This window comes from Nerophis ophidion, linkage group LG28 (genome assembly GCF_033978795.1).
Source record: "Nerophis ophidion isolate RoL-2023_Sa linkage group LG28, RoL_Noph_v1.0, whole genome shotgun sequence".
In the NCBI taxonomy this organism is placed as follows: domain Eukaryota; kingdom Metazoa; phylum Chordata; class Actinopteri; order Syngnathiformes; family Syngnathidae; genus Nerophis; species Nerophis ophidion.
In genome coordinates this window covers 30,462,805-30,483,760 of record NC_084638.1, presented here as the reverse complement: position 1 = coordinate 30,483,760, position 20,956 = coordinate 30,462,805, and the positions used below count along the sequence as shown (strand labels likewise).

General features: G+C 40.7%; 1 protein-coding gene across 3 annotated transcripts in view; it reads right to left on the bottom strand.

Moving 5' to 3' along the window:
• Positions 1–20,956, bottom strand: part of fnip1 (folliculin interacting protein 1) — a 145,590-nt gene that overhangs the window by 88,072 nt on the left and 36,562 nt on the right. For all 3 annotated transcript variants that reach the window (XM_061891512.1, XM_061891514.1, XM_061891513.1), the window contains exon 2: positions 11,845–11,974. In XM_061891512.1, coding sequence (XP_061747496.1) covers positions 11,845–11,974 — 130 coding nt within the window. The remainder of the gene's footprint in view (positions 1–11,844; positions 11,975–20,956) is intronic.

The following is a 20,956-nucleotide window of genomic DNA, read 5'->3' as shown; positions in this document are numbered from 1 at the left end:
GGAGCTAGACCGTGTAGTATTTTATACGTAAGTAGTAAAACCTTAAAGTCACATCTTAAGTGCACAGGAAGCCAGTGCAGGTGAGCCAGTACAGGCGTAATGTGATCAAACTTTCTTGTTCCCGTCAAAAATAAAATTCCAGACGATAAGTAACACAGTCTAATTTTTTAGTTACCAAAAAACCACCATGTATTAATGTATTTTAGGCAACACAAAGTCAGGCGCATGCACACTAGTGTCGTTTGGCTTGATAATCATGGCGTACTAACTACATGGGCTTTGCTCTGGAGATTTCAAAATAATGTTTGCCTTGGTGCCCTTCTAATATGAGCTCTCATCAAAGGCAACACTTGCCTTGACCTTAAAAAGTTCAAATGTGAGGCCTGTAGTGGCATACATCCACCTCTGCAGACATCTACATTAAAGAATACAACATCATTATTGCATTGTTTTATTTGAAAATTCATAACCACTAGGACAGTGGTTATCAAACTTTTTTCTACCAAGTACCACCTCAGAAAACACTTGGCTCTCATAGTAACACAGTAATGACCAACATTAAAATAAAGTTGCAGGAAAAAAAACATATACGTCACACTGGAGTATAAGTCGCATTTTTGGGGGAAATTTATTTGATAAAACCCAACACCAAGAATAGACATTTGAAAAGCAATTTAATCTGTATACTCTAGCCTTTAAATAGACCTCCTTTTTAGACCAGTTGATCTGCCGCTTCTTTTCTTTCTCCTATGTCCCCCCCTCCCTTGTGGAGGGGGTCCGGTCCGATGACCATGGATGAAGTACTGACTGTCCAGAGTCGAGACCCAGGATGGACCGCTCGTCGGGACCCAGGATGGACCGCTCGCCTGTATCGGTTGGGGACATCTCTACGCTGCTGATCCGCTTGAGATGGTTTCCTGTGGACGGGACTCTCACTGCTGTCTTGGAGCCACTATGGATTGAACTTTCACAGTATCATGTTAGACCCGCTCGACATCCATTGCTTTCGGTCCCCTAGAGGGGGGGGGGATTGCCCACATCTGAGGTCCTCTCCAAGGTTTCTCATAGTCAGCATTGTCACTGGCGTCCCACTGAATGTGAATTCTCCCTGCCCACTGGGTGTGAGTTTTCCTTGCCCTTTTGTGGGTTCTTCCAAGGATGTTGTAGTCGTAATGATTTGTGCAGTCCTTTGAGACATTTGTGATTTGGGGCTATATAAATAAACATTGATTGATTGATTGATTGATTGAAAATTAAAGCTGCAAGCAGCGTTGGTCGGGCCCACTTTGGATGCTGCCCCCGTGACCCAAGCCCTGGTCTTAGTCAGACCTACATAGAGGTTTTTGTTTCATGTCTCTACGACATTCCTAACAGAAGTTACAAGCAGTTTTGTCTGTGTTTTTTCCTAGGGGGCGCTATAGCGCAATTTTGATTTGTGGGGTTCGGTTTTTTATTAGTCCTGATGTGTGTGTAAAATTTGGTGAAAGGGGCTCAAATTACAGCTCTGTGTTTCTGGATGTTGTTGATAAATGGCTTTCGCTTTGCATAGTAGAGCTTTAACTTGCACTTTGAAGCATTTTAAGGGGGTCAAATTACAGCTCAAAGAGGCAAAAATTACATTTTTTAGGAAACTTTGCGCAGGGGTTCTTTGAAGGCGTGTAAAATCAAAACCGGAGGAGTAATCAACACTCTTTCGGTAACTTTTAATCAGAAGGGTTCAATCTCTCTACTGTGCGAGTTTGAAGCCGACACGACAAACGCGCTCAGAGGAAATAATGTTTGAAGAAAGGTGACCGTTTTTTACAAAACTTTTTTTTGGAAGGGAGGATTGCAAACTTCCTGTTGATTTTTGCTCGGAGTTGTCAAACTATGAAAAGTAGGTCCAAGTAAGACCTACATAGTGTTTTTGTTTCATGTCTCTCCGACATTCCTACCGGAAGTTACAAGCAGTTTTGCCTGTGTTTTCTTCCTAGGAGCAGTTTTTTCTGTTTTATTCCAAAAAAAAAAGCGCAATTTTGAGTTTTGGGGTTTTTTGTTTTTTTATTAGATCGCAATTTTCGCCAGTCCTGATGTGTGAGTCCAGTTTGGTGAGTTTTGAAGCATTTTAAGGGGGTCAAATTACAGCTCAGAGGCAAAAATTGTATTTTTTAGGAAAATTTTGTTTTGAAGGGTTTTTTGCCAACTTTCTGTTGATTTTTGCCCTAGAAGATAAAATTATGAAATGTAGGTCTAAGTCAGTCCTACATAGAGGTTTTTGTTTCATGTCTCTATGACATTGCTAACGGAAGTTCCATTAGTCTGTTTTTTTTTTTTTTTTTCCTGGGGGGCGCTAGCGCAATTTTGATTTTTGGGGTTTGGTTGCTTAAAAGTTGGGAAGGTTTGCCATACCGATATTATTTATCTACATTCAGCTCGCTACTCGCTACTGATTTTAATCGATGTGTTAATGCACGCTTTGTTTGTTTTGTTTTGTTTTGTCAGACAGACCTTCAAAGTAGGATCTATCACATGCCTGCGTTTCACCAATCAAATGCAGTCACCGGTGACTTGACTCCGTTTCACCAATCAAACAGAGCCAGCCGGTCACATGATTAACTGCACATTTTTTTATAAACCTTTATTTATAAATTTCAACATTTACAAAAAGTTGAAAATAATAATCAAAGTAAGTACAAAAACAGTACAAAAACAGTATAAAAACCGTACAAAACAGCGCCAGGGGGTTGTAAATTCAAAGTAACTAAAATAGAATGCAAAAAAAATATATATACAAAGTAAACAAAGTGCAAAGTCATAGGCTCACTGAATCTCATTAAATAACTTAAATTTGGAACACAGCATCATCGTTTTCACAGCTTTTTGGTTGTTAGAGATAGAGTGTTTCAATGTAGAGTTCTAAATCTTTTTTAAAGGCACAACAAACAGGTCGGGTATTGAGAAACTTACATTTATGAATATAAAACTTAGCCAATAGTATAATGAGGTTGCAAAGGTAAAATTCATTTTCAAATTTTTTCTCAATAAAGTGTAAAACCAAATGTATATTATTTAATATATATTATCATTTTAGTTGCTGAAGAGATATTCCCGGCTCTGAATTTGTTCATTGTTATTTTTATGTTTTTGTGCATTACTTGTTGCCGTCATCATTAAACAAACAGGTTACTCATCAGTTACTCAGTACTTGAGTAGTTTTTTCACAATATACTTTTTACTTTTACTCAAGTAAATATGTGGGTGAATATTCCTTAATTTTACCTGAGTAATAAATCTCTAAAGCAGGGGTCTCAAACACGAGACGTTATTTTGCGGCCCGCATTTTGATATGACAATTTCATGTTGGTGCGGCCTGCCAGTTTAATATGAACGGCGCTCGACAGCGTCATTCTTGCCAACGTTCCCAATTTTCCCAGGAGTCCCCTGACTTTCAGGGCATACATTCTCTGGAAATCCCTGCCAATTTTTACCCAATCAACAATATTCAAAGGGATGCCATATTGGCACAGCCTTTAACGCCCTCTTCATCCTGTACAGACAGCGTGCAAGCCCAATTATATGTTGCATCTGGCTGTGCAGTAAGCACACGCAGCCAGACATATTTGATCATCAGCCACACAGGTCACACTGAGGGTGGCCGTAAAAAAAACCTTAACTCGGTTACAAATATGTGCCAGACTGTGAACCCACACCAAACAAGAATGACAAACACATTTCAGGAGAACATCCGCACCGTAGTACAACTGTGGAGAGACGAAGACGACGGGCCGACGACAGGAAGTGACGCTTTTTGGCCCGGTTCAACATGGAGGCCAGGAGGCAGAGCATGTAGCGGAACGGAGAGGCGGGGCGTACCCGGGTCAACGCCGCCGTAATCCAAGTCAGGTGAGTAACACACACACCGGGTCTCAATCTGTCAATCACCTGACAGAATTTAAGAGAGGAGAAGGAGGAAGGACAGCAGAGAGGAAGGAGAAGGCACCACCCGAGACCACCGACGACGAGCACAACGAGGACAACGAGCAAGATCCAGACGAGGATGAGGCCCCGAAACAGACGCACCCAGCGGGCACCAAAAGGTGCGCGACGGCAATCAGGAAGAGCCAGCGAGCCAGAAAGTGGCGCGACCGAATGGCAAGAAAGTGACTTTATTGAAATAATAAAGAGTCAAACCTGTTATGAGGCGTCCTGCATTCAGTGTCACGGTAACCCACACGGTGACGGCGGAAGGAAGTCCGTCAAAACAACATAAACATAAGAGAACAAATACCCAGAATTCCATGCAGCCCTAACTCTTCCGGGCTACAATAAACAATATACAGGTTTTTTAGTTATTGTTATATCTTTTTTTCTAAATAGTTCATGAAAGACCACTACAAATGAGCAATATTTTGCACTGTTATACAATTTAATAAATCAGAAACTGATGACATAGTGCTGTATTTCACTTCTTTATCTCTTTTTTTCCAACCAAAAATGCTTTGCTCTGATTAGGGGGTACTTGAATTAAAAAAAAAGGTTCACAGGGGGGACATCACTGAAAAAAGGTTGAGAACCACTGTTGTAGAGGACGTTAAAGGCAGTGCAGTCACGGCAGATCTTAATAATGTCGGCCGGGTGAAAATTGGGGCAAATTCGGGAAAACAGTTGCACCGGTAGATTGTCGGGAGGTGCACTGAAATTCAGGAGTCTTCAGGAAAAATCATGAGGGTTGGCAAGTATGTTGCTAGGGCGGGAAAGCCATTCATAGAAGGTGAATTCATTAAAAAGTGCATGTTGGATTTTTTAAGAAATCTTTTCTTGCGGCCCAGCCTCACCCAGTTTCTGCATCCAGTGGCCCTCAGGTAAATTGAGTTTGAGACCCCTGCTCTAAAGTAACAGTACTCTTACTTGAGTACAATTTCTGGCTACTCTACCCACCTCTACTCCTAATTGATAAATCCGATGACATCTTCTTCCTCGATGTCGCTTCTAAACAACTCTGCCAACTCCAAAGGTATTCGCCGCTTCCTCTTGTCGTTTTTTACTGCTGCATATTTCACTACGTCCAGCTAGTAATCTGCAGGACATGATATCCTTTTCAACACCATTTTTGTTCAGCCCTTCTCCGTTTTTATAAGTTACCGCCAACATTGAAATGATCCATTTTAATAGCTACAGCAGTAGCATATAGCAGTTAGCATCCCATGACCCACAATGCACTTCTGCCATGAGCCTCCCCCCGCCGAATTCTTATTGGTTGACGTGTGTGTGACGATTGCTGACATTTTCTTCGTCTCTTTCGCAAATGAGATAAACAATATTATTTACCGTATTTCCTTGAATAGCCGCCGGGCATGTAATATTCCCCTGCCTTGAATTACTGCCGGGTCAAACTCGCTCCCCAAATTTATTAGCACATGCTTACTTTTAACGCCGGGTCAAATTCGTGACGTCACGAGTGACGCTTCCCCTGTCGTCGTTTTCAAAGTGGTGGAGGCGTTTTTTTTTTTGCTTTTACTATGTGTAAACCAGGGGTCTTGTTCCACAGCCATACTGATCACAATGATGGTTGTGATATAAAACAACTTTAATGCTCTTACTAATATGCGCCACACTCTGTGAACCCACACCAAACAAATTTCGGGAGAACATCGGCTCTGTAGTACATTATAAACGCAACATAAAAATTACCCATAATGACATGCATCCATGGCTTCACGGTGGCAGAGGGGTTAGTGCGTCTGCCTCACAATACGAAGGTCCTGCAGTCCTGGGTTCAAATCCAGGCTCGGGATCTTTCTGTGTGGAGTTTGCATGTTCTCCCCGTGAATGCGTGGGTTCCCTCCGGGTACTCCGGCTTCCTCCCACTTCCAAAGACATGCACCTGGGGATAGGTTGATTGGCAACACTAAATTGGCCCTAGTGTTTGAATGTGAGTGTGAATGTTGTCTGTCTATCTGTGTTGGCCCTGCGATGAGGTGGCGACTTGTCCAGGGTGTAACCCGCCTTCCGCCCGATTGTAGCTGAGATAGGCGCCAGCGCCCCCCGCGACCCCAAAAGGGAATAAGCGGTAGAAAATGGATGGATGGATGGACATGCATCCATGACTCTTGGCTATATTATACACCCCGCAAGCACCAACCCCTGTGTGCGTCGGTTGAGGTGGGCAGGGTAATATAGCCAAGAGTCATGGATGCATGGCATTCTGGGTAATTCCTATGTTGCGTTTATAATGTGTTACAGAGCCGATGTTCTCCAGAAATGTGTTTGGTGTGGGTTCACAGAGTGTGGCGCATTATAGTAAGAGTGTTAAAGTTGTTTGTATCACAACCATCAGTGTAAAAAGGTATGGCTGTTGACCGAGTATGCATTGCAATCTCGTATGAGAAGCAGCGAAATGCATGCGTCCGGCCGGCACACAGATAGCGTTGTGTAAAGGCGGCCGCGATGACATGTTGTAGAGCAGTGGTCCCCAACCACCGGGCCGTGGCCGCAGAATCTTTTTTATTTTATTTTTTTTTTTAATCACACTCAATTTTTTACTGCATGCCATTGGTAAGCGCAGGGGTGAGAAGAGGTTTTAAAATTGTTAGCGCCTGCTTACTTTTACCGCATGCCTTGAATAAGCGCAGGAGTGAGAAGAGGTTTTAAATTAATTTGCGCCCCAGTGGCTATTCAAGGAAATACGGTAATATTTTTTGGTAATTTGTTAATAATTTCACACATAAGTCGCTCGGGAGTATGAAAACCATGAAAAAAACTGCGACTTAAAATCCGAAAAGTACGTTAATGTTATTTTAAACACATGAAAAACAAATCCAAAAAGATACAGGGCTGACAGATCCGCTGAAGGCACTCCGAGTCATGTGATTCTTTACTCGGCAGCTTGTTCATTGGAATGCGTGCGTGCGTGTGTGTGTTTGTGTGTGTGTGTGTGATTTGTGTACACAGAGGCCCACAACATGTGACTGCCAGTCATATGACTCTTTCATGAACTGGCGAGCGTGCAGCACAGCAATCCTCGCCTTCCCTCTGAACATTTCCACATCAACCATCTTCTACCCTGCCTTTTTCCTTCCTCGCTTCATCCATTTCTTTTCCTCTAAACCAAGGGTGTCCAAAGTAAGGCCCTATTCCGTTAAGTATAAAATGAGCTGCAGTATTTTAATGAAAGAAACCGCAGTTCTAAATGTGACAACTGGATGTCGCAATAGCGGCTTAAATGTAACCCACGTCACAAATGACACTGTTTGAAGATGACGTGTCAGCTGACTTTAAGCGCTCCCTGGATTGGCTGTGGCTACTCTGATCAGCGCAGGTGCGAGCACTCAGCTGCTACTCTTGTGGCTGGCAGCAGACGCACAAACAACGCACAATAACTTATTCCATTATAAATCATCAAATCGACGGTTAAAATAACAAAACGGTAAGATGCAAAGACTTAAGTCAACATGACTACCATCTTTGGTGTTAGATAATTGGTTGATGGTGTGATGCGCACCCTGAACTATGTTGAAAAAAATGTGTGTGTGGAGAGGCGGAGCCGACAAGCCTACAGCGAGCCAGGGCAAACGATAGTCCTGCCCAAGATGGCGGCCAGAAGGCGGAGCATGCAGCAGAGTGGAGAGGCGGGGCACGGCTGGAGCGACACTACAGCCATCAGAGCCAGGTGCGTACACAACACACTTGTGTTCAATCCCTGCATCTTCTGTTGCAGGAGGAACACTCGAGCAGAAGTATGAGAGGAACCACCCGACCACGACGACCACGAGAGCGACGAGATCAACCCAGAGCGAGATGCCACCCTGCGGAAGACGCAGCCACCAGCCACCAAAAGGTGCGCCGCGACGAGCAGGAAGAGCCGGCGCGCTAGAAATTGGTGCGACAGACAGGCAAGAACACATGATTGTTGAAATAATAAATCAGAGTCGAACCTGCTACGATGCGTCTTGTATCGATTGTCACCACAACCCACACGATGACGACTGGAGTCCTGTCACAGTGTGTTTCTACATTTGTTTGTTCCGTTTTATTTTATTGCTTGAATCTAGCATGTTCGCACTGGATAAGTTTGTGGTCATTTTACCTTGATTTCAGCTATCGTGTCCTTTTTGATGATTATTCTGTTTGTATTATAAGTGTAACATTTGAATGATGATAAGTGAATGTGTTGTGGCAGTTGTGGATGTCACCAACGCGGCAGTTTGAGGATGCACTCGATTGTTTTTCCAAATACGTTTTTAATGGTGAACTGCCAACATGATCCCTTCACTGGCTTCCTGTTCCACTCGGGATTGAATTCAAAATCTCCCCTAATAACTCACCTCACCCCCAAATCCTCCACACGAGTGGTCCCCAACCTTTTTGTAGCTGCTTGATCATTTTGTCATGAAAAAGGGAGTTTTTGTGGGTTGGTGCACTAAATGTAATTGTATTTTGTGTTTTTTATATTAATTAAAAAAAATATATATATATATATATATATATATAAATATAAATATATTTTTAAATGAATAAAAAATTCTTCTGTGGCCCGGTACCAATCGAGCCACGGCCCAGTGGTTGGGGACCACTGCTCCACACGACACCGCCGCTCCAAACAGGCTAACCTTCTCCAACCTCCACGGACAAAGCTACGAACTATGGGAGTTTGTGGAACGCTCTCCCTGACCACCTGAGGGTACCTCAGACTGTGGATATTTTAAAAAAAGGCTTAAAAACCCATCTTTTTAAAAAAGCCTTTTTATAGACATGCATGCTGGTTGTAGCTATTTGGCTGTTTCTAGTTTTATATTTTATTTATTTTTATCACCTTTTTTTTAATTATTATTATTACTATTTTTTACACTATGGCACATTGAGGTTTTTTGCTCAACGTAAAGTGCTTTTTTACAAATAAAATCTATTATTATTATGAGAAGACTGTACATGGTAATTGGTATTTGTTATATATTGTATACATTATATACTGTATATAAAGTATGTAAATATTACATATATGTTATACTGCTACTATGGTACATTTTTAGTCTTGAAACTGATCTACTGTGTGGAACAATTTCCCTTGTGGATCAATAAAGTTTGTCTAAGTCCAAGAATGCTAAACAGGAAGTTCTTAAGATTTAGTGGCCTTGTAAATATACTGAGACAAAGTTTAAGTTTATTGTGTACTTCATTGTTTTTGAAACTGCACCAATATTTTATTCAGATTTTTCAACTAACTTCAACTAACTTTGTGTTATGCAAAGAGGAAAATGTGTAATAAGTACATTTTCAGAATGTGCTTGTTATATTTTCAGCCATAGTAAAACAAAGAAAAAAATCTGAAGTTGTCTTTATTTTTAAGTTATTATACTATGATAGTACTAGATTTTTCTCCACGCAGCCCCTGAGCCAAAATGAGTATTGCTCTAAACCAAGGATGTCCAAAGTGCGGCCCGCAGGGAATCTTTTAACGGCCCAACATGTGAAATTTAACAAGAAAATGTTGCAATTTTGACCCTAATAACACAAAGCTGCCATGCAGGCTGTTTCTTTCTTAAAAAAAAAAAAAATGAATCAAAATCAATGTCATTATGAATTATTGACCTATTCAAGGCACCAATTACGTCACATTAAATATTCCACTTTGAGATATTTTTTGTGTAAAATGTTGCATATTTTGTGTTTGCCACACGTTTTTGTTTTAAAACAAACAAACAAAAAACATAAACAACCATAAAACTTACAATTGACGGATATATCTGAAGTTGATCTTGAGATTATTGTGTTAAAACTAAACAAAATAATTATGATTTATTTTTTAACACTTTAATGAATAGGACCGTTTTGGATCCCCAATAATTTGAGTGTGATTTTTTTTAAGTGCCATTGCTCAAAAAATAATAATGAATCAGTCAATGTTGTTATGACTTATTGGCCTTTTTAAAGCTACACTTCTTATTTAATCTAAAATATTCCACTTAAAAATGTTATTGGGTGAAAATATTGCATATTTTGTGTTTTTTTCCCATAAAAAAACGGTTTTCTTTGACAAAAAGAGCATACAACTTAATTATTTTTTAAATGTTATATTGACAGATAGACCTAATGTTGATCTAGAGCAGGGGTCACCTACCTTTTTGAAACCAAGAGCTACTTCTTGGGTACTGATTAATGCGAAGGGCTACCAGTTTGATACACACTTAAATAAATTGCCAGAAATAGCCAATTTGCTCAATTTATAAATAAATCTATATATATTAAAAAATGGGTATTTCTGTCTGTCATTCCGTCCTACATTTTTTTTCCTTTTACGGAAGGTTTTTTGTAGAGAATAAATGATGAAAAAAACACTTAATTGAACAGTTTTAAAGAGGAGAAAACATGAAAAAAATGAAAATTAAATTTTGAAACATAGTTTATCTTCAATTTCGACTCTTTAAAATTCTAATTTCAAACAAAAAAAAATTAAGAGAAAAACTAGCTAATGCGAATCTTTTTGAAAAAAATAAAAAAAGAATTTATGGAACATCATTAGTAATTTTTCCTGATTAAGATTCATTTTAGAATTTTGATGACGTGTTTTAAATAGGTTAAAATCCAATCTGCACTTTGTTAGAATATATAACAAATTGGACCAAGCTACATTTCTAAAAAAGACGAATCATTATTTCTTCTAGATTTTCCAGAACAAAAATTCAAAAGACTTTCAAATAAGATTTTAATTTGATTCTACAGATTTTCTAGATTTTCCAGAATAATTTTTGGGAATTTTAATCATGATAAGTTTGAAGAAATATTTCACAAATATTCTTTGTCGAAAAAACAGAAGCTAAAATGAAGAATTAAATTAAAATGTTTTTATTATTCTTTACAATGATAAAAAAAAATACTTGAACATTGATTTAAATTGTCAGGAAAGAAGAGGAAGGAATTTAAAAGGTAAAAAGGTATATGTGTTTAAAAATCCTAAAATCATTTTTAGGTTGTGTTTTTTCTCTAAAATTGTCTTTCTGAAAAGTAAAAAAAAAAAAAGAATTTATTTAAACAAGTGAAGACCAAGTCTTTAAAATATTTTCTTGGATTTTCAAATTGTATTTGACTTTTGTCTCTCTTAGAATTAAAAATGTCGAGCAAAGCGAGACCAGCTTGCTAGTAGATAAATAAAATTAAAAAAATAGAGGCAGCTCACTGGTAAGTGCTGCTATTTGAGCTATTTTTAGAACAGGCTAGCGGGCGACTCATCTGGTCCTTATGGGTTACCTTGTGACCCCTGATCTAGAGATTTAAGCCTATAATAATAATAATACTGAATAATGACACATTTTTTATATTTTTTTTGCCAAAACCCTTTGGTGTCCCCGGGATAAAGCCTGAGTGGAGGCTTAAATGTATATTTGTATACATATATTGTATTGGTTTTTAAAATAAAAAAATATCAAAATGGCCCCAGCTTGCTTTGATTTTTCAGTGTGCGGCTCTCAGTGGAAAAAGTTTGGACACCCCATCTCTAAACCAATCACATGCATTACCTGCTGGTTGGCTTACAGTGGTCAGGTGACAGGAAGTGGCAAAGATACAGAGCAAAAAGAGAGCGGCCATTGAGTATTCAGCATTGGCGCCACATTAAAATGCTGTAAAAAGTGCAAACATTGATCACAATGTTGCTGTGACATTTGGTGATCTTGTGACACGAGCAGGTGAGAGAGGCGGGGTGGGCGGGGCTTGAGCGGAAAAGGTGAAACAACCAGAAGGACAACTTTGTTTTGAAAGGAAAAAAAAAAAAAAAAAGACAAAAGTATTCCTAAGGAGCATACGGGTAATGATAGTTGCGGTCATGTGATGCGAAAAGAACACAGGCATAAATGGAAGCATGTGACTCACGGTGAGATGGGAGTCTTCCGCGCTCTTCTTTTTGGCGTTGGAGTCGAAGAGAACGTTCCGGCCCCGCCTCTCGCAGTCCTGATAGACGATCAGTCTGATGTGGCTGGGCTCCAGCTGGGGGATGGGCCAGCTGTAAACACAAAGGAGTGGGTCGTTATAAAATATTCCAATGACATCTCACATCGATAACCACGCAGTCTGATAGTTTATATATCAACGATGAAATATTAACATTGCAACACATGCCAATACGGCCTTTTTAGTTTACTAAATTGCAATTTTAAATTTCCAGGGAGTTTTTTCTTGAAAACGTCGCGTAATGATGACGTCACGGGCTGCTAGGAATATAAGCGCTGCACACACACACAGCTAAAAGTCGTCTGCTTTAACGGCGTAATTACACATTATTTTGGACATCTGTGTTGCTGAATCTTTTGCAATTTGTTCAATGAATAATGGAGAAGTCAAAGTAGAAAGATGGAGGTGGGAAGCTTTAGCCTTTAGCCACACAAACACACGGTGATTCCTTGTTTAAAATTCCCAGAGGTGAAGCTTTACTATGGATCAGAGCGGTCAAGCGGACATGGATCCCGACCACATGTCAACCGGCAGGTTTCGGTGAGAAAATTGTGGTAATAAGTCGCCTCTTACCGTAGATAAGTTACCTAAGGAAAAAAGTTGCTAAATGTGTTGGAATGATGAGGAGATTATGTCATCTATTGAACACCAATGCTCTGCTGTTATTATATCATTCATTTATCATGTTATATTTAAACTATTGTGTTGAAGTCTGGGGAAATTGTTATAAATCACATCTACAGCCTTTAGTCACTCTGCAGAAAAAGGCCATCAGGATTGTTTCCAATGTTCACTACAGACATCATTCAAATCCACTATTTATGAACTTAAAGCAACTTAAACTGAACGATGTGATCAATTTTAAAACTGCTCAAATTATGTTTAGGGCATCTCAAAACTCTCTATCATCCAATATGTGATTGATCTGCCGTTTCTTTTCTTTTTCTTCTATGTCCCACTCTCCCTTGTGGAGGGGGTCCGGTCCGATCCGGTGGCCATGTACTGCTCGCCTGTGTATCGGCTGGGGACATCTCTGCGCTGCTGATCCGCTTGGGATGGTTTCCTGCTGGCTCCGCTGTGAACGGGACTCTCGCTGCTGTGTTGGATCCGCTTTGTACTGGACTCTTGCGACTGTGTTGGATCCATTATAGATTGAACTTTCACAGTATCATGTTAGACCCGCTCGACATCCATTGCTTTCCTCCTCTCCAAGGTTCTCATAGTCATCATTGTCACCGACGTCCCACTGGGTCATCATTGTCACCGACGTCCCACTGGGTGTGAGTTTTCCTTGCCCTTATGTGGGCCTACCGAGGATGTCGTGGTGGTTTGTGCAGCCCTTTGAGACACTAGTGATTTAGGGCTATATAAGTAAACATTGATTGATTGATTGAATATACAGAACCTATTCAATGACAGAGATGATCACCATAGTTACAGTTTAAGAGGAAACAACAAATCATATGTGCCTAAATTCAGAACCACTTTAAAATCAATGTGCATTTCAGTGCGTGGAGTCAGTCTGTAGAGCAATTTAGGGGACGAGTTAAAAATGTGTTCTAGCATGATTCAATTTAAAACACTGTTTGAAAAAGAAGTACTGAAGAAGTACGAGGAGAAAAGAGAGTGATGCCCTCAGCACAGAGCGATGAGAGAGAGGTTTTTTTTTTAATTTTATTTTTTATTTTTTTTTTCTTATTAAATCAACACAAAAACACACAAAATACACTTTCCATCAGTGCATCAACCCCCCAAAGAAAACCCCTCCCTCCCCCATTCACACCCAGCCACACCCACTCACACAAAAAAGGGTTGTTTCTTTTTGCTACCAAAATGCTGGTTCCCACAACATATATAACACAGTCTGCAAGGGACATAGTCCCTGAAACACACATGATTGTGTGTGTCGCCGGTCCACTAACACTATCATTAATTACTATTTTTTATGTAATTGTTTTAAATGATTTTACTTTCTTTTTTATCCCCAAAAAAATGTCATTGTTTTCCTTTTTTTTAATCTCATTTTATTTTATTAAAAATAAAAAATAAAAAAAAATAACCTTATCTTCATCAGACCAGGTTGTTAATGGAATTAGACTTGTCTAAAAGGTTTTTAAAACCAGGTCCAGTCCAGACAATGTCAAAGTGGGCCTCAGCAACACACACCCTCATCCATGTGCAACAACAAAAATTAGGGAAACAACAGATTGCATATAAGTTATAAACAAAATTACATTTTCATAAAAAGCATTTGTGTATAGTCCATATTATGTCCAAGTCAGATTCAACACACACCTTCATTTTGTACACTCAAAAAAAAGGGAACACAACAACAGATAGCATATATGTTGCTGTTGTTGCATATCTATAAACATTATTACATTTTCATAATAAGCCTTTAAGGATTTCCCATCTTTTTTCATGTTTTTTGGCATCATTATCGTTGTCAATCATGTATCTTTCTAAAGTTAAAAAATACTGAATAAATGTTTTAAAGAAAGTAATACTAAGTGAATATCTATTTTTGGAGAGAGGTTAAAGTACAGTTAAAGTACCAAGGATTGTCACACACACATACTAGATGTGGTGAAATTATTCTCTGCATTAGACCCATCACCCTTGATCACCCCCTTGGAGGTGAGGGGAGCAGTGGAAAGCAGCGGTGCCGCGCCCGGGAATCATTTATGGTGATTTAACACCCAATTCCAACCCTAAATGCTGAGTGCCAAGCAGGGAGGTAATGGGTCCCATTTTTATGGTCTTTGGTATGACTCGGCCGGGATTTGAACTCACGACCTACCGATCTCAGGGCGGACACTCTAACCACTAGGCCACTGAGTAGGCTATGGTGTATGGTCGGGGAGTGTTTGGGCCCGTGTGTGTGTGTGTTTTGTCTCCTCTTGTCTTGTCTCATGGTATTGTTAGTGTACAGGAGTTTTTCTTGTTTTGTTTATAGAGTTTTGTTCTTGATTTATGTTAAATGTGGAATGAGAGAGAGGGGTTGGGCTATTATAAGCAGCTGCTTCAGCCAACCCCTTTTCAAGCCTTGCATAAATATCTTTGCCAACATGTAAAAAAAAAACAAAAAAAAAAACTGTGTTTAGTTGTACTGTGCAGGTTTGAAATAAATATTTCAATTCAATTCAATTCAGATCAGCGGAGCTTGCGCCGTCCATGCAGCTGCCGTGACTTCCCTCAGAGACTGGCGTCAACACACCCGTGAACACACCCCTCCGACTATCAGGTACTATTTAACTCACTAAAACACTAGCAACACAATAGAAAGATAAGGGATTTCCCAGAATTATACTAGTAAATGTGTCTAAAAACATCTGAATCGCTCCCAATGCAATCGCCTTTTTTTTTTTCTTTTAGTCCTTCACTCTCAATATCCTCATCCACAAATCTTTCATCCTCGCTCAAATTAATGGGGAAATTGACGTTTTCTTGGTCCGAATAGCTCTTGATGCTGGAGGCTCACATTATAAACAAAGTGAGGACCAGTGTTCATTTTGACAGCAAAATTTGATTTAGTTTTAGTCATAGTCTTTTGACTAAAATGTAATTTAGTTTTAGTCTAGTTTTAGTTGACGAAATATCATAAGATTAGAGTCAACGAAAACTACAGTAGATTTAGTGGACTAAAGGGTAATATGTAAACGTTCCCTTCAATTTCTGAAAGTCAAAGCAAAACAGCGGAAAAATCACCGATACAAGTCGTATTTTGAAGAAAATCATGTCTCAAATTTAGTATTCCACGAGTAAGCCGTGTAATAAACGGGATAACGTCGAGTGAGTTGTATGTTGTGGAAAATGCTTACCTGTGTGTGGATTTCGGGGTGATTGGACTGTAAATGTCGCTTCAAGTTTGTTGTGTTTTTCCCCCTAATCCTCGCGCTGCATTTCTTACACTGCGTCTTGTTATCTTTGACGTCAAATATAAAACTTCCCCATATGTCCTCTCTCCTCTTCCTCCCCGGCGTTGACATGTTGTCTTCTGCAGCGCATTCCCGGGTCAGTCTCAAACGCAAACTACGTTTCCTTACCACCTCGCTCTGATTGGTTCTCTTCCCAACTCCTCCCGCCTCTTCCTAACAAAATGAGTTCCGATTGGATCTCGTCTCGGGCAGACATTTTCGTCTCGTTTTTATTCGTTGACGAATATGTCAATACACCTCGTCATCGTCTTAGTCCACGAAAATTATTTTTTATTTAGTTATTGTCTCGTTTTAGTCAGAAAAATAGGTCGTTGACGATAACTATGACGAAAATTTTTCGTCAACAAAATTAACACTGGCGAGGACGTGAGGAGCCCTCACACCGGTGACGTCATCGTCTGCTACTTCCGGTAAAGGCAGAGCTTTTTTATTAGCGACCAAAAGTTGCAAACTTTATCGTCGATGTTCTCTATTAAATCCTTTCAGCAAAAATATGGCAATATCGCGAAATGATCAAGTATGACACATAGAATGGACCTGCTATCCCCGTTTAAATAAGAAAATCTCATTTCAGTAGGCCTTTAAACGAATAATTATTTAGCCTAATCCCTGTTTTGGCCACACTAAACTATCGTTTAAGGTTCCCCTCCTCGGATAATTTTTTTACACGGTTAAGTGTGCCGTGTATTTTTTGAATATCTAGCATTGTATGGACTCATTGATCGTTTACAAACTGAGTTCGGAGAGGAAGTTTCGTCAGAAAGAAGGCGCGATAGCCAGCGTCATAATAAAGCGGTTTTGTAACTCGGAGCTTACCACTGGAAACATGGAGGCGAGTCATCCAGAAATGCCCGTGTTTCCACTTCCGTCCGTACAGAATAGAGATGCGCGGACAGGCAATTATAACATCCGCAACCGCATCACCAAAGTCGTCATCCACCCACCGTCCACCTGAACTAACATTTTATCAGGACCGTACCCGTCCGCCAACCGCCCGCTGAAATACATCAGAGGTCGGCCGCCTTAACCACTCAGAGATATTTAAAACTGTTTCACAGAGTATCGAAGTCAATTGGAGCCGCCGACGTTCTCGCAATTATCCAATAGCGTTCATCCTGATGACAACAACATGGACGTGATGTGACGATATTGCATTAGACACCTTCAACAACATGTACGAACCGATTGTTAGTCCGGCAACATGTTGTGTGCAGCTATCGCAATTACACGTACAAGATTGAAGGCATACTGGGTGATACAGAGTACACTGAGGGTTGTGATATAAACAACTTTAACACTTACTAATATGCGCCACGCTGTGAAGCTACACAATACAAGATTGACAAACACATTTCGGGAGAACATCCTCACAGTAACACAACATAAACGCAACACAACAAATACCCAGAATCCTTTGTATTCGTGACAGGTCCTGAATAGATTTTACACCCCCGCGCCCCCAACCCCGCCCACCTTACCGACGCACGGGGGTGGCGGGGTTTGCTGCTAGCGGGGTGTATAAAATAGTCAGGAAGTGTCATGAATACAAAGGATTCTGGATATTTGTTGTGTTGCGTTTATGTTGTGTTACTGTGAGGATGTTCTCCCGAAATGTGTTTGTCGTTCTTAATTGGTGTGGCTTCACAGCGTGGCGAATATTAGTAAGTGTTGAAGTTGTTTATATCACAACCATCAGTGTACTCTGTGTCACCCGGCATGCCTTGCAGTCGTGTGCGTGTTGCTGCGGAAGCCACACACAACATGATGCTGGACTGACAATGACATCGTAAATGCTGTAAAAGGCGACAAAGACAATGGCTTCATATGCACGCCCTAAAACTTATTATCTGGGTGACTGCCGGCAGTCATTTAAGAGAATAATAGCGTCTCCTATTATCTTCTTCGCTTCATGACACGAGTCTTAAAGGGCTCTTTGAATGGCAAAAGATACCGATCCCAGAACCATGTGTACCAGATATTTCCGGATGGTTCAACCGCCACCCGCCCGAATCTAATTAAAATCTCATTTTTCGTCATGTCAACCGCCCGACCCGCGGTTTATCCGCGGACTCCGCGGATGAGACCGCAAACCGCGCATCTCTAGTACAGACGCTTATGGAAATCACGCATGAATACCTCCAGACAGGGGTCGGCAAGCCGCGGTTCAGCTGCATACTTGCCGACCCTCAAGATTTTTCTGGGAGGTTATCCGGATTTCAGTGCCTTTCCTAGAAATATCCTTGGGGTAACAGTCTCCGGTTTTCACCCGCAAAACTATTTTGAGGGTGTGTCGTGGTGATAATGCTTCTGGCGTTCTCTAGAACAAAGCGTCGCACCCGCCTTCACGCCATGCCATCTGCGTTCCGGCTGGTCACATGTTGCATGTGACCCCTGCTAGCACACATCATAGACTGCAAGGCATACTTGGTCAACAGCCACACAGGTTACACTGATTGTTGTGCCGTCTTGAAAATATACAGTTGTGATCACAATGATTCTTAATATCTCATTGACAAAATGATTCAACCCCCTAGTTCCATGCATCTTTAGTACTTAGTAGAACACCCTTTGGCAGTAATGACATCCTTCAAAGGTGATACATAAGCTTCTTGCAACCATCTACAGGTATTTTAGCCCATTCCTCTTGGGCAAAGGCCTCCAGTTCATTCATATTCTTGGGCTTGTGTGCTGCAACTGCCTTCTTCAAGTCCCACCTCAGGTTTTCTATTAGGATTTAGGTCTGGCGACTGTGAAGGCCACTCCAGAGTCTTCCAGCCCTTCTTTTGCAACCACTCTGATGTTGATTTGGAGGTATGCTTGGGATCCTTGTCCTGTTGGAAGGTCCAACGTCTCCCAAGCCTCAGCTTCGTCACTGACTTCATGACATTTGCAGCTAATATATCCTGCTAGGAAATAGAATTCATAATGCCTTCAACGCGCTGGAGATTCCCGGTACCTGAGGCAGAGAAACAGCCCCAGAGCATGATTGACCCCCCACCATGCTTAACAGTAGGCAAGGTGTTCTTCTCTTTGTAATCTTCATTTTTTCTCCTCCAGACAAAACGTTGATTCATAGGCCCAAAAAGTTCCAGTTTTGTCTCATCACTCCATAGAACAGTTTCCCAAAACCTTTGGGGTTTGTCCAGATTATTTTTGGCATACTGGAGTCTATTTTCTTGTGCCTGGTAGTCAGAAGTGGGGTGCGCCTGGGAGTTCTGGCATGGAGGTTTTCATCTCGTAGTGCGCGCCTTATTGTCTGGGACGAAACCTGCGTTCCCCCCTCTGCAATGTCCTGTTGTAGTTCTTCAGCTGTTACCCGAGGGTTTTTCACCACTGTACACACACAGCATCCTCTTTCTACCACGCCCAGGTAGTGTTTCCACTGTGCCTTTAGCTTTAAACTTGCGGATTATGCTCCCAACTGTGTCTCTTGGAATGTGTAATGTCTTTGCTATTTTCTTATATCCCTATCCTTTCTTATGAAGAGAAATTACCTCCTCTCTTGACTTCTTTGACCACTCCCTGGACTTCACCATGTTGCAAATACACCATTGACCATCTACAAGAAGCTGAGCGTCACAGTCTTTTTCAATCAGTTTAATTGTTGCTCGTTATGGTTCTAATCACATCTACAGGTGTTTTCAACACCTGATTGAAAAGACTTTATTCAAATTCTGTTCTTAAGAGTTATGATCTTCAAGAGGTTGAATAATTGTGTCAATGAGATATTAAGAGAAATGACACTGTTTGGTATGTTACAAAATGTAATTAAAGTTGCATTTGTCTATTTAATGCATCTTTATTTGATATGACTATAAACAAAATACGGAGTAAATGTTCAACTTGCTAAAACACCAAAATTGTGTGGGAGTTGAATAATTTTGATCACAACTGTAGAAACTGTATATTTTGTGCTGCTGTACGCAAGGGGTTCGGGCGGCGGTGGAAATCAACACACCGACTCCAATGGAGACGGAAAGAGTCCGCCGCCGTTACGCATCCAGTGGAAATCCTGGGTAACGATCGCTGAGGCTGCTGGCTGCACTTTCACACAGCCATGGTAATCCCCGCATACTTTTGAACGGAGACAACCTGGGGCATGCAGAGCGGGGCAGACTGAAGCTGAACTTAAATATAGCCTTTTATTGGCGGTGCGGGTGTGTCTGACACACAAGTGTTGAATAATCAGCATAGTCATTGGGAAAAAAATAACCTCAATGGGAATTTACAAGGAAACAGTGCAATACACTTCACACAAATTAAAGTTAAAGTACCAATGACTGTCTCACACACACACACACACACACACACACACGAGGTGTGGCGAAATTACCCTGTGCATTTGACCCATCACCCTTGATCACCCCCTGGGAGGTGAGGGGAGCAGTGAGCAGCAGCGGTGGCCGCGCCCGGTAATCATTTTTGGTGATTCAACCCCCAATTCCAACCCTTAATGCTAAGTGTCAAGCCTGGAGGTAATGAGTTCCATTTGTGCAGTCTTTGATACGACTGGACCGGGGTTTGAACTCACAACCTACCGATCTCAGGGCGGACACTCTAAACCAGACCTGGGCAAATTAAGGCCCCGGGCCAAATACGTTTTTTTAGATCTTTAAGGTTTGAAAGTGTAGCTCCCATTATGGTGTGCAGTCTTGTTTTCTAATGACCGTAAGTCTTGAACTATACAAAGTATTTCAATGGTTGGAAACTGCGCTTTTGGATGACATACCAGTTACCATGGTAATCTATTTAGTTACTATGGTAACCTAATTAGTGACTGTGCTCATCTAATTAGTTACTATGGTATTTTACGTCACAGCAACTAAGACGAGGCACCAAGCAGTGTGGGCGGGAAGAGTTTCCACAGACGCGGAAGGAGATTTTCACAACAAAGTTCTAAAGCTTAGTGATATATCAGATATATCAGTTTGTAGGTGGGTTTATTTTGTACCTTTCCCGTTCATATTTCAATGTTTGTTGCATTTTTGTCGCCTTTCACTTGATTGTAAAATGTGTCGTTCGAAAGGGGGTGTGACATTCATATTTTGTCAATATTCAGTGTTTTATCATTCTTAGAAAAAGTTAAAATTCCATTG